Genomic DNA, 13,533 nt, shown 5'->3' with positions numbered 1-13,533 from the left:
TGTATAGCCTTATAGGCCGCTGTCTTTACAACTTTATAATTCCATGCAGTATATAGCCCTATCGGCCACTTTCTGGCATCCAGTTGCTGTAGCCCCCATCACCACACTGTGCCACGGGCCCCTGTACCGCCTTCTCATACTGCTGCCAGATCCATCCTCTGCCATGTGCGTCTTTGTCGTCTGCTCACGCTGCTGGGTTCCAGTTTTAAACCTAGGCCTGTGTATGGCTTCCGAATACTGCTGCCTCCACCGCCACCCTGCGCCATGTGCCTCTGTCGTCTGCTCACGCTGCTGACGGCTTCCGCTTTTTAAACTAGTCCTGTGTATGTCTTCCGAATACTGCTGCCTCCACCGCCACCCTGCGCCATGTGCCACTTTCGGGTCTCCTCACACTGCTGCCAGGTCCATACTGATTCATGGCCCCCTGTACCGGCTCCTCATGAACGTGGTTCAGCGGGTTTGCATCACTTAACTGCAAATCGTTGACAAACGCTGGGACGTTCAGTGTTGTGCGCATTAAGCCAGACACCAAAGGGCAGCACAGACCTGTTATTACTCGCTCAAGCATGGCTGAACAAAACCAGTCTCTACCACAAATTGGACCCAGACCTGCCCAGGGTCTCGTAAGTAGATTGCACGGAGGAGTAGAGTTCGTTATTGGAATTAACTGTGAGGGACTTTTAAACCTAGGCCTGTGTATGGCCTTCAATTGAAGCTGCTTCTGCTCCGCCACTCTGCCATTGGACTCTTGATAGTCGTCTCCCCACGCTGCTGCTGGGGGGACTTTTTAACATAGGCCTCTGTATGGCCTTCAATTTTAGCTGCTTACGCTCCGCCACTCTGCCATGGGCCCCTGTACCGCCTCCTCATGCTGCTGCCAGGCCCGTAATCTGCCATGGGCCCCCGTACCGACTCCTCATGCTGCTGCCAGGCCCGTAATCTGTCATGGGCCCCTGTACCGCCTCCTCATGCTGCTGCCAGGTCCAGAGTGTGTCATGGGTCCCTGTACGGCCTCCCATTGCTGCTGTCTCCATCGCCATACTCTGCCATGTGCCACTTTCAGGTCTCCTCACACTGCTGGTGGGTTCCATTTTGTCATAGGGTGCTGTATGGCCTCCCATTGCTGCTGCCTCCACCGCCACACTGTGGCTCCACACTCTGGTTTTGGCCCCGTGACTGCCCAAATGAGTGAAGTGTGCGGTGATTCTAAGATCGACGGCACTCATCTGCATGCCATACTGACTGACAGTATTATTTCTCTTCCCCAGCAGACTCCAAGGGCATTTAAATTAAAGGTACAGTGTTCTGCACTAATATAAAGGCTCTCTGAAGCCTAGAAACACCCTTTTTATAAGTTAAATTTGCAGCGAATATATTCGGCTCGAAGCGAATTTATCCGGCGAATTCGGCGAATCAGCCGAACCGAATTTTTGAATATCTCCACAGGCTATTTACACTTTATTGCACCAATCTTGTATGGGGTAAGGGAACAATGTAAAACCTTGCCTTTTTGGTGCAAGGTCGACTATAATCTCATATATTGTGGTCTGGGACCTTGTTCAGTTTAAATTTTTAGGTGACTGAGGAATGCAAGGTAAGACTAAGTGCACTGCATAAGCCTCAGAACACACAGCATATGTTTATGGCAGATATATATATAAAAAATGAAGAAGTTAAAAAACACATACCAACACACATTGTCCCCAATGCTGTAACAATGCTCAGAAGTGTTCCCTCTGCCACTTTGGAGTTTCGTAATAGTCGCACCAAAGGACCAATACCATTACCTTTGCATACTTGGTCTTGATGATGTTTGCTATCTTTGCATAAAGCTATAATTGCTTGACCACCTGTAGAAACAAAGTAAATATTTGTATAATTGGAAGACATAATGTGCCTAGCCCTGATACAGAGAACTGCCAACAAAACTCATTTAAAGTCCCATTACATTTTTTTTAATTTTTACTAACCTACATTACATGTTGGTAATAATCGGTTTATTACCTTTAAAATATCTACAAGAAACATCCATGGCTATATATCTACAGTAGTTGTCTTTTTCAAGATAACAGAACTTTTGATATTGGTCTGTAATTTATTATTAAGCACTAAACAAAAGGAAGAGTCATGATTATTCATAATAAACATTTTGATGTTTTTGGACATTGCAGTCAAGTGTTGTCCGCATCAGCAACTTTAGGAGTTTATCTGGAATGACATAAAACATGAGATTTAGGTTAACCCGATTCACATATATGTGGCCGCGAGGGCCGCGTTTTGCACTGGCACAAGAGCCCATTCATATGAATGGACTCCTGTGCCCCATGACAGGCAGGGAAGAAGTCCCTGCACTGAAAACGCAGCCCGCACCTCAGTTCCCAGTACAGTTGCATTTTCCAGTGCGGGCTAATGGCACCCGCTAGAACTAATAGCACCCGCCCGCAGGTCCGCATTCCTCTGTGCGGGTGGTGCAACTGCACAGATTTCCGTGTGGATCCGCAGTGGCATCACCTGCACAGATGTGAACCAAGCCTAATGTAGTGGATATACTGACTTTAGCTCAGTGGAAATGTTTCCTGGAATGTACTAGCATTCCATTGATTTATTTCACTTACTGCTTGGAGTTACCCTTTAAAAAAGGGAAAACTTTCATTTTTTTTATCAATTTAAGTTAACAGATGTTTTCCAACAGTTTTTTACAAGTCATATAAAAACTTAAATTTACAAATAAACATTTATTACAGGGTATACTAATGACAACTTTGCTTCTGAACTTCAACTTTTATGCTCTGTAAACAGCAGACATTTGTTAAATATATGCAAAGAATCCTAGAGCATGGCCTAGTTTGCCTGAATTAGTAAATAGAAAAATTTAATATATATATTTATACACATACACAATAAACAAAAACACTACACATTCTCTTTAATAATATTCAAAAATGGGTAAGAATAGTTATATTTGCTCCCGATGGAGACATCAAGTGCCCATGCCAACACACAATGTGTAGTTATGGTTCAGCATTGTCAGGAAGCCAGTCCTGAGCAATGTTATGTAGCAAATCCAGGGCATGAATGCATGCTGACAGGATTGGGCTGAATATGATTGGGGGAGATTAGAAGCACTGAAATTAAAAACAAGATGATAAAAAAGGTGGAAAACAAGCATTTTATAAAACATGAAAAGATACAAAAAAAACATGGCACTACTTTATAATACACAGAGCTTTAGCAAGATAAATGTTGTCCAGTTAGGGGTTAGATCTATTTTAACTCTTGTTATTATTCCATCCAGGGTATGGCTTTCTTGCTATGGCAAAAATAAAATGCACACAAACTATAAAATTGATTGGGAGATGATTTTTATTTCTTTAACCTCCTTAGCGGTATTCCCGAGTGTAGCTCGGGGTAACATTTCAGTACCAAAAGCGGTAACCCCGAGCTACACTCGGGAATACCATGCGGCACTGCTCCGGCATGTGTTCTTCACTTACCTTACCCTGCGCTCCCACGATGTGTCCCCTGCAGCGTCCCCGGCCATCTCCTCCGGCCAATGCCGGCATCCGGCTTCTGTGTCCTGTCCCTGTGACGTCGGGACGTACGGGCGCCGCCGCCGACGACGGCGGGAAATTTAAAAATTTTAAAAAATGTCATTTTTTTTTTTTTACATTTTACATAGTAAAACATTGCTGTCTCAACCAATTTCACATACATTTTGTCCCTAGTGCTTTGTCCTGTGCCCTGCCTGCATTTTGTCTGTTCTTTCTGCCTGGAAACTGAGAAACGTCCATGGCATCCAAAAAGTGTCCCTTTAGGTCAAAAGCGGTTTAGATCAGCTAGAGAACAGCGATAGTAAATCAGAACCACTTGCAGAATTGAGTGATAATGATTCGTGGGGAAATTCGTCATCAGACACTGAAAACGATTTTGCGACTGAGCTCAGCGATGTGCGAACTTGGCGCTATATTTAAAATTTCAGTGTTTTTGGTTTGATTATATTATTGAATTAAATTTTTTATTATTTTTATATTATTTTTATGATTATTTATTAAATTATAATTTATGATTTTATGTTTCAAATTTTATCATACCCGGGATGTTTACTAGACTCTTGTTCGGACAGATTTCAGTGAGTTATTCCTAAATATTACAGGCCTACAATTAAAAAAATACATATTTCCATGCAAAAAAATGGTACCGCTTTCAGCACCAAAAATCTGAAATAATCATACCGCCAGGGAGGTTAAAAAGAGGAGTCACGGGGGCGCTCGTGAGCAGCAGCCAGGATGGCTGCCTATTAACTTACTGTCTCGGCCACCGGACAAATCGGCCGATTTCTGACCCTCAGGGGGGTCCCTCCGCTTCCTCCCTGTCCCCCTGTCCTTCTAGCACCCTGATGGGGAAAAAAACCCCGGCTGCCCGCACCTCCAGCGTCCGACGGACCGTTCGGGAGGTTGCGGCCTACCCGCCGGAGATCGCGGGTGAAGCCGCGGCCTCGATTTTGGGCCGGCCGCCGGAGGCTTCCAGGACCCCGGCCGCGGATTCGCGGTTTTCGCCCGGGACAACAGCTGCAGCCCTGGCTGCAAGTTTGGGTCCCCTGCCATCACTACCTGCAGGTGAGATGGATCCTGGCAGTGGGGAGGACCTGGATCCCGAGCCATCCCGGCAGTCGCACATTCCATCCCTGCGGGATGCCGAGCTCCTGCGCCGCTTTAAAAGTATGTTGCAATCAGAATTGTCCTCCGCTACCTCCAAGCTGGCCGACCGTCTTTCGCGGGAAATTCGGGATTTGGGCAATCGGACGAATGATCTCGAAGATAAAATGGACGCTGCGACCACGGTCATTGAAAATCACGAACAGGACCTGTGCGACCTTAAGAAGGAATTGGCGGACGCACTACTGCGGCTTGAGGATTTCGAAAACCGTTCCCGCCGTGGCAATTTGCGGTTAAGGGGTATTCCGGAAACGGTCACGGATCTTACCTCCACTGCTACTGCTCTGTTTCAGGAGCTGACACCCGCTATTCCCATTGACCGGCTCGAATTTGACCGCATACATCGTTCTTTGGGCCCCAGACGACCGGATGGGCCCCCGAGGGACATTATCATCAAGTTTACTTATTACCGCACTAAGGAAACTATCCTCTTGGCGGCCAGAAATAACCCTGATCTTAGCTTCCAGGGGCACCGCTACCAGCTTTTCGCAGACCTCTCTCAGACCACTCTCCAGAAGCGACGCCAGTTGAAGCCCTTCACTTCGGTCCTGGTGAAACACAGAATTAAATATGCCTGGGGCTTTCCGTTCCGCCTCACCTTCACCTACCAGGGCCGCAGTCATTCTGTGGCTACGCCGGAGGAGGCCCATTCTCTCTTGGAATCTCTACATCTTCTCTCGCCGGAAGCTGCTGATCGGAGCCCGGCTCATTCCTCTGGATCCTCGGCAAGGCCGCCCGCTCTGGGCCGCATCTGGGAGCGGTCGTCCACCAGGAGGGGGGCTCTCCCTCAGACCCCTTCGCGATCAAGTCCTTCCTGTTCTTCTCCAGGCTGAAGATGCGCCTTGGAACTCCCACATATTGTCTCACCGAGGGACTACCTTGACGAGATCGTGAGTTTGGCCCTTAGGGCCTCCCCGGTTTGTCAACATTCTAGGTTGAGACTGCTCCGGCTTGCCCCTTTGGGTTTCATTCCGGGTTGGGGGGGGGTCTCTTCCTGGACTTAGGAATCGGGACTTTTTGCTGCCGCAGCCTGTTTTGGGTCCATGTGATGGTGCTTGGGTCTACGTTTGTGGCCTTGGGTGATGGTTCCCTTGGGCTCCGGGGTGGGAGGTTGACCCGGTGGGCCTGGTTGGGTGGAGGGGGGTTGGCCCCTGTGGTTCTCCGGGTTTCTCTGGGGAGGTTGTTGCGGAGGTTCCTGTTCCTGGGACTTTTAGTTTATTAAGATTTACTATATTCTATTATGTACATTGCCTTTTTGCCCCCTGAGGGCTTCTGTTTTGATGTTTCCATTTGCAGCCATTTGTCCGGTGGTAGAGTTACCCCTAACTGTATCCTTCATGTGTAGGATGCACGTCACCATTGGTGTGACACGATTGCACTGTTGTGTATACTTTTTGTGTCTTTTTCCTTTTTTCTTTCTTTGTTCTTCTCTTTTTCTCTGTTTTTTTTTGTTTTTGTTTTCTGCAGGGTTCCGGGACGCCATGGTCCGATCGCCATTGGGAGTGGAAATTGCTGGCTGCTTTGGGCTTTTTTCTGCTGAGCGTGTTGCGTTGATACCGCCATGGCCTCACCCCTTTTGAAAATATATTCACATAATGTTCAAGGCTTCAATTCGCCTCAGAAGCGGGCTAAAGTTTTTCATCATCTCAAGTCGCAACAAATTGATGTGGTATGTCTACAGGAGACCAGGTTTTCTCAGTCCTCCGCTCCGCGTTATCTTTCACCTCACTATCCCATCTTTTACACGGCCTCGGCTCCTGAGAAGCGTCGGGGTGTTCTGATAGCTTTCAAACGCAATCTCCCCTTTGTCTGTGCTCGGAATATAGCGGACCCCACGGGCAGGTATTTGCTTCTGCAAGGCACCCTCTGGGACCAGGAGGTTACCTTTGTCTCTTACTACGCGCCTAACCGTTTCCAGCATAAATTCTTTTCGCATCTTTGCACCATTATTTCTCGACACTCTAAGGGTCTTCTTCTTGTTATGGGGGATTCGAATGTTACCTTGGATTCCACACTGGATAGGCGCTACGCACAAGGAGCGACCCCCTCTCATGACTTGGTGCTGGAGGCACGTATGCGCTCTCTTTTGCGGACAGCGGGGTTAGCGGACGTCTGGAGGGAACTTCATCCAACTGAACGCGACTTTACGTTCTATTCTAACCCTCATGACAGTTTTTGTAGAATTGATCATATATTCATGCAGGTCCAGCAACTCCCCTCGGTCCGGCGGATAACTATTCCCTCCTCACCCTGGTCAGACCATGATCCTTTGGTACTCCTCCTTGCCCTTTCTGGGTCAGAACGACGCCCTTTTCATTGGCGCATCAATGACTCTTTACTGACCACTCAGGCTACCTGCCAAGAAATAGAATTCTTCTTACGGACATATTTTACGGAAAACTCGGGATCGGTCTCTTCAGCAGTGCCCCTATGGGAAGCGCATAAGGCCACGGTGCGGGGTCATGTTATACAGCTGGCTGCGGTCCGGAAGCGGGAGCGGGAACGTCGACTCTCGGAGCTTCATTCTCTCCTGGCCTCTGCGGATGCGCGTTGGAGGTCATCTCCATCCGTGGCCCATAAACGCGCTCGGGACGCTCTGGCGACAGAATTGGACCTCCTTGCCTCTTCGGAGGCGGAACGGGCCTTGCGTTGGACCAAACATAAATTCTATTCGTGTGCTAATAAGCCCGGTCCCATGCTAGCCAGGAAACTAAATTCTGTGGGGAAACCCCATAAACCGATTCGGCTTCGACTTTCCACGGGTGGCTGTACTTCTAATCCCAAGCAGATTGTTTCCCGATTCTCGGACTTCCTTTCGCGCCTTTATGCTGCCCCAGATCCCTTCCCTGTGGCCCAGGCAGAGGCATTCTTTCAGGACCTCCATCTTCCTGGATTAACCGAGGCAGCACAGGCGGCCCTCAACGCAGGTGTCACCGTACCGGAAGTGCTACAAGCAATCAAATCTTTACGGTCCACTGCGGCCCCAGGTCCAGACGGCTTCTCCGGTCTCTATTATAAAAAATTCTCAGCCCTTTTGGCACCCTTTTTAGCTGCCTACTTTAATGAGTTACGACAGGGCTCCTTGCCCTCTCCGGACGCACTTAGGGCACATATCTCCATGATTCCTAAGACGACCGCTGATGTCCAGGAACCGCAAGCCTTCCGGCCCATCTCTCTTCTTAATGAGGACTTGAAAATATTGGGCAAGATCCTTAGTTTTCGCATCAATAAATATTTGTGTAGCCTGGTCCACAGGGACCAAGTAGGGTTCGTCCCCGGGAGGCAGGCGGGTGATAACGTCCGTAAGGTGGTCCATCTTATACATTTTCTGCAACAACGGAAAATCCCAGGATTCTTACTGTCCTTGGACATATATAAAGCTTTTGATTCTCTATCCTGGGAATATCTGCGGTTTGTCCTGTCTCGCTGGGGTTTCGGGGATTCTATTCTCTCATGGATTCAAGCCTTGTATTCCTTTCCTTCGGCTTCCGTTAAATACGCTGGATATTTCTCGGATCCCTTTCCTGTTGGGCGAGGGACAAGGCAGGGCTGCCCACTGTCCCCGGCACTCTTTGTCCTGGCGCTTGAGCCACTGGCTTTAGCGCTCCGGACCGACTGCAATGTATCGGGGGTTCCATACGCGGGACAGGAGTTTAAGCTGAGCCTCTTTGCGGACGATGCCCTCTTGACCCTTACTAATCCTCTGACGACGCTTCCTAATTTGCAGGCAATTCTTGAACGCTTTTCCTTGATCTCGGGTCTACGTATTAATTTGGATAAAACCGTTGCTCTCAATATTACTTTGGCTTCAGATTTGGTTTCACGCCTACAATCCCATTTCCCTTACCGGTGGGCTTCCTCTTCTCTTGAATACTTGGGCATTCGCTTGACCCCCACCTATGACTCCCTTTTTGCTGCAAATTATTATCCTCTGCTTAGCTCCTTATCTTCTCTTATGCATTCCTGGCAATTTCCGCACCTGTCTTGGATAGGACGGGTTCACTCAGTGAAAATGACCATCTTGCCGAAATTGTTATATTATTTTCGCACCCTCCCAGTGCGGGTTCCCCCTCATTTTCTTCGGTTGCTTCAGGCGAAGTTTATGCGTTTTATCTGGGCCAATAAGCATCCCAGAGTTTCTAGAAATACGCTCTTTGCTCATAGACTCCAAGGTGGTCTTGGGGTACCCAATGTAACTAAGTATTATCAGGCGAGCCAAATTGCCCCGCTGTCTATGTTGCACGCTTCCTCCGACGTTCCTCTCTGGGTCCTGCTGGAACTACCTAATTGTGCCCCTATCGCACTATCGACACTTCTATGGCTTCCCCCTGCCCTGCGTCCTACGGCGCTGAGTCCGATGTTGCTCCATGGCCTACGAGTCTGGGACTCAGTACGTTACTCCAGTGGTCTGATGTCGCCTTTCTTGCCCTTGCTTCCAATCGTTAATAACCCTCTTTTCCCGCCGGGTCTAGATCACCCGAGGGCATTTTCTTGGTGGGTGGCTCATGGTTTCTCACAGGTGCAACACTTTTTGATTTTTCGGTCCTTTCCCACCTGGAATGTCCTCCGGGAGTCTCGGGATGTTCCCCCAGCGGAATTTTTTCGGTACCTTCAGTTGCGGCACTGGCTACTCTCGCTGAGGGCCACTTCTGCTTTCCCATATCAGAAATCTGCCTTTGAACGGCTTTGCCAGCAGCGTCCGGGCGCCCCGGGCCTTATCTCCCTTCTTTACGCAGCTTTGAACAGATGCTCGTCGCACACTTCTCTTTCATATGTAGTTCAGTGGGAACGCGACCTGGGAGTGGCTGTGGATCCGGAGGACTGGAATAAAGCCTGGTCACTCATAGCTAAATGTTCGTTTAATACGACCACGCTGGAAGCAGCCTATAAGGTATTGTTTCGTTGGTATTGGGTGCCGGCTCGTTTGGCCCAGGCTAACCCTGCCTGTAGTGATCGATGTTTTCGGGGTTGTGGCCATCGTGGCGATGTACTGCATATCTGGTGGTCATGCCCGAGGTTGGTTCGTTTTTGGTCTCGTGTGTTTGGCCTCCTTTTCACTTTGTTTCATCTCTCCATACGCCGGGATGCTCGGTATGCTTTGCTTCATTGCCCCATGCCGGGCCTCTTGGCTCGTCAGCAGCGGTTGGCTTCCTATTTGTTTTTATCGGCCACTAGGACAATTGCCCAGGCCTGGAAGAGTCCGTTTGTACTTTTTCAGGGGGTGCGGGATCGTATGACTACTATGATGCTCAATGAACAGATGTCGAGTATATGCAACGACTCTCAACATAAATTTTTGACAATATGGGAGCCGTGGTTGCAATATGCCTTTCCCACGCTCCCCCCTGCCAGTATAGGGAGGTGAAGGAGTTTTGTATTGGCGCTCATGGACCCTTGCTCTTTGGTGTGTGTTTTTTTTTTTTTTTTCTCTTTCTTTCTTCTCTGCTTTTCTTCTTTCCTTTTCTGTTTGTTTTGATGTGACAGTGGACAGCTGTCTTTAGGTGCGATAATCTGGGTTTCACTGATGTTATTGTAACCTATGTGCCATTGATAGCCCCTACGTGGGCATATGTTTTGCCTTATTGGAATTAGAGCGTTGTCTGCTCTATTATGCATTTTCTATCGGTGCAATTGATAGCCCCTGCGTGGGCGTGTTTTGTTGCCTCTGTTTTATACTGTTTAAAATTAATAAAAACCATTGAAATACAAAAAAAAAAAAAAAAAAAAAAAAAAAAAAAAAGAGGAGTCACTCTTTTGCATAAAAAAAAAAAGTGGATTAACATTATCTTATTTATTACCAATATTCTATTCTTATATTGGCCATTTTGGCATTATAGGGTTGATTTACTAGGGTAGTAGAGCATGTTCATTCTGGAGTTGTGCTGGATTCAATCGTCCAATCATATGCAAGCATAAATCTTTTTTTTTTTTCATGATATTCATTGTGAAGTACATTTTCACTTTGTTTCATCTTATTTGCTTAACCACTTGAGCTCCCTAATGACCAGGCCTCTTTTTGCTACTCGGCGCTGCACTAATTCAACTGATAATTGTGCGGTCATACAATGCTGCACCTAAACGAAATTTACGTCCTTTTTTCACACAAATAGAGCTTTCTTTCGGTGGTATTTGATCACCTGTGCGCTTTTTATTTTTCATACTATAAACAAAAAAAAGCCAAATATTTTGAAGAAAAACGATATTTTTTACTTTCAGCTATAAAAAATATATAGTAAACTCAAGGTTAGTTATAAATTTAGGCCAAAATGTATTCTGCTACATGTTTTTGGTAAAAAAAATCCCAATAAGTGTATATTGATTGCTTTGTGTGAAAGTTATAGCGTTTACAAACTATGGTATAGATACTGCAATTTACGCCATTTTTTTGCTATACAGCACTGCGCTAGTTTAACGGACAATTGCACGGTCATGCAATACGGTACATAAATGAAATTTATGTCATTTTTTTAACACAAATAGAGCATTCTTTAGGTGGTATTTTATCACCTGTGCACTTTTTATTTTTGGAGCTATAACCAGAACAATTTTGAAGGAAAAAATTTTTTTTGAAAAAAACTATTTTCTCATTTTGGTCATAAAAAATATTTAAAAAACTAAAATTTCATAAATTTAGGCCAAAATGTATTCTGCTACATGTTTTTGGTTAAAAAAATCCCAACAAGTGTATATTGATTGCTTTTTGTGAAAGTTATAGCGTCTACAAACTATGGTATAAATAATGGAATTTACATAGCTTTTACTTTCTGACTGCCCATCACATTTCTTGAGGTGCTAAAATACCAGAATAGTACAAACACCCTCAAATGACCCCTTTTCGGAAATTAGACACCCTAAGCTATCTGCTGAGAGGCATATTGAGTCCATGGAAGATTTATTTTTTTTCCACAAGTTTCTGGAAAATGACAAAAACATTTATTTTTTTACACAAAGTTGTCATTTAAATTATTTATTTCTCGCACAAGTCATGTAGAATTACACCCCAAAATACATTCTGCTACTTCTACTGAGTATGGGGATACCACATGTGTGAGACTTTTTGGGAGCCTAGCCACATACAGGAGCCTGAAATCCAATGACCACTTTGAAAGCCTGAAGGTGCGTAACTTCCTCATTACACTTCCTCACTACCTATCACAGTTTCAAAGGCCCAAACATGCCAGGATAGCCCCAAACCCCCCCCCCCAATGACCCCTTTCTGGAAAGTAGACACCCCAAGGAATTTAAAAAGAGGCATGGAGAGTATTTTGCAGATCTCATTTTTTCTTACAAGGTTTTCAAATATAGAAAAAATGTTTTTGTTTTTTTTGTTCATTTTTCAAAAACTTGTGGCAACAAATGAGATCTGCAAAATACTTACCGTGCTTTTTATCAAATTCCTTGGGGTGTCTACTTTTCAAAAAGTGGTAATTTGGGGGGGTTAGGTGCTATCCTGGCATTTCAGGGCCTCCGAAACTGTGATAGGTAGTCTGGAAGTGTAATGAAGGAAAAAAAGCCTTTTAAAAGCCTGAAGGTGCTTATTGGATTTTGGGGTCCTGTACTTGGCTAGACTGCCAAAAAGTCTCTCACATGTGGTACTTCTACTCAGGAGAAGTAGCAAAATGTATTTTGGGGAATAATTCCACATATACCCATGGCATGTGTGAGCAGTAAATCATTTAAGTGACAATTTTGTGTAAAAAAAAAATATATATATTTATTTTTGTCATTTTTCCAAAAACTTGTTTTAAAAAAATAAATTCTTCTATTGAATCAACATTCCTCTCAGCAAATAGTTTGGGGTGACTACTTTCCAAAAAGGGGTCGTTTTGGGGGGTGGGGGCGTTTTATGCCCAGCATTAGAAGTTTATCATTCACTCTTCTAACCACCTGAAGACCGAGCCTTTTTGTTCACATGAAAAAAATCAGTATTTTTTGCTAGGAAATTAATTTAAACCCCCAAACATTATATATTTTTTTAAAGCAGACACCCTAGTGAATAAAATGGTGGGTACTACAATTTTTTATGGCACATAGTACTCGCGCAGTGATTTTCAAATGCAAATTTAAAAAAAAAAAAACACTTTTTTTACTTTTAATGCACAAAAACACAATATATTGGCCAATTGTTTGGTAAAATATATAAGATAATGGTATGCCGAGTAAATAGATACCAAACATGACATGCTTTAAAACTGCGCATGCCCCATGCAATGGTGACAAACTGCAAACATTTTTAATATCCATAGGCAGAGCTTTAAAAGCCACCATTTTAGATTTACAGAGGAGGTCTAGAGTTAGAATTACTGCCCTTGATCTGACGTTCACGGCAATACCTCACATGCATGGTTCAACTGCTGTTTACATAACGGGACAGGGTCAAGGCTTGTGCACACAGGTGTGCGCGCATGGGACGGGCAATTTTTTTTTTTTTTTCAGTTATTTTGATTTTTTTTTTAGTATTTTTACATTGTACCTTTCATTTTTTTTATTTTTTTATCACTTTTAATGCTATAACAGGGAATGCCAATAACCCCTATAACTTCAATGGGCATTGTCATATATTCTTTTTTGAGAAATCTGGGGTCTATCAGACTCTACATATCTCCTCTGCCCTTACATTATCAAATCAAACCAAAATTGGTGTGATCAGATGCTTTCCCAATTTACAAATGGCGCTGTTTATATCCTGCGAAACTGAAGTGATGAAATGCTTGCAGCTTCCGAATTCTTAGACTATAGAGATCATTGGCACCATTCTGGTCTCCAATCAGCTCTATGGTCAGCTGGCAGAAACACCGGCTGCATTCTCAGGTTCCCC

General features: G+C 45.2%; 1 protein-coding gene across 1 annotated transcript in view; it reads right to left on the bottom strand.

Annotated features, from left to right (window-relative positions):
- ANKAR (ankyrin and armadillo repeat containing) overlaps window positions 1-13,533 on the bottom strand; it is a 282,038-nt gene that overhangs the window by 106,730 nt on the left and 161,775 nt on the right. Inside the window, exon 15 of the mRNA XM_089655357.1 lies at window positions 1,689-1,850. Within this exon, the coding sequence (XP_089511483.1) occupies window positions 1,689-1,850 (162 nt within the window). The remainder of the gene's footprint in view (window positions 1-1,688; window positions 1,851-13,533) is intronic.

The sequence above is a fragment of the Staurois parvus genome, unplaced genomic scaffold, assembly GCF_062004578.1.
Source record: "Staurois parvus isolate SC_StPar_1 unplaced genomic scaffold, SC_StPar_1.0 ptg000836l, whole genome shotgun sequence".
NCBI classification, from domain to species: domain Eukaryota; kingdom Metazoa; phylum Chordata; class Amphibia; order Anura; family Ranidae; genus Staurois; species Staurois parvus.
Note: the sequence above shows the minus strand (reverse complement) of the source record. Positions and strands in the feature narration are given on the sequence as shown.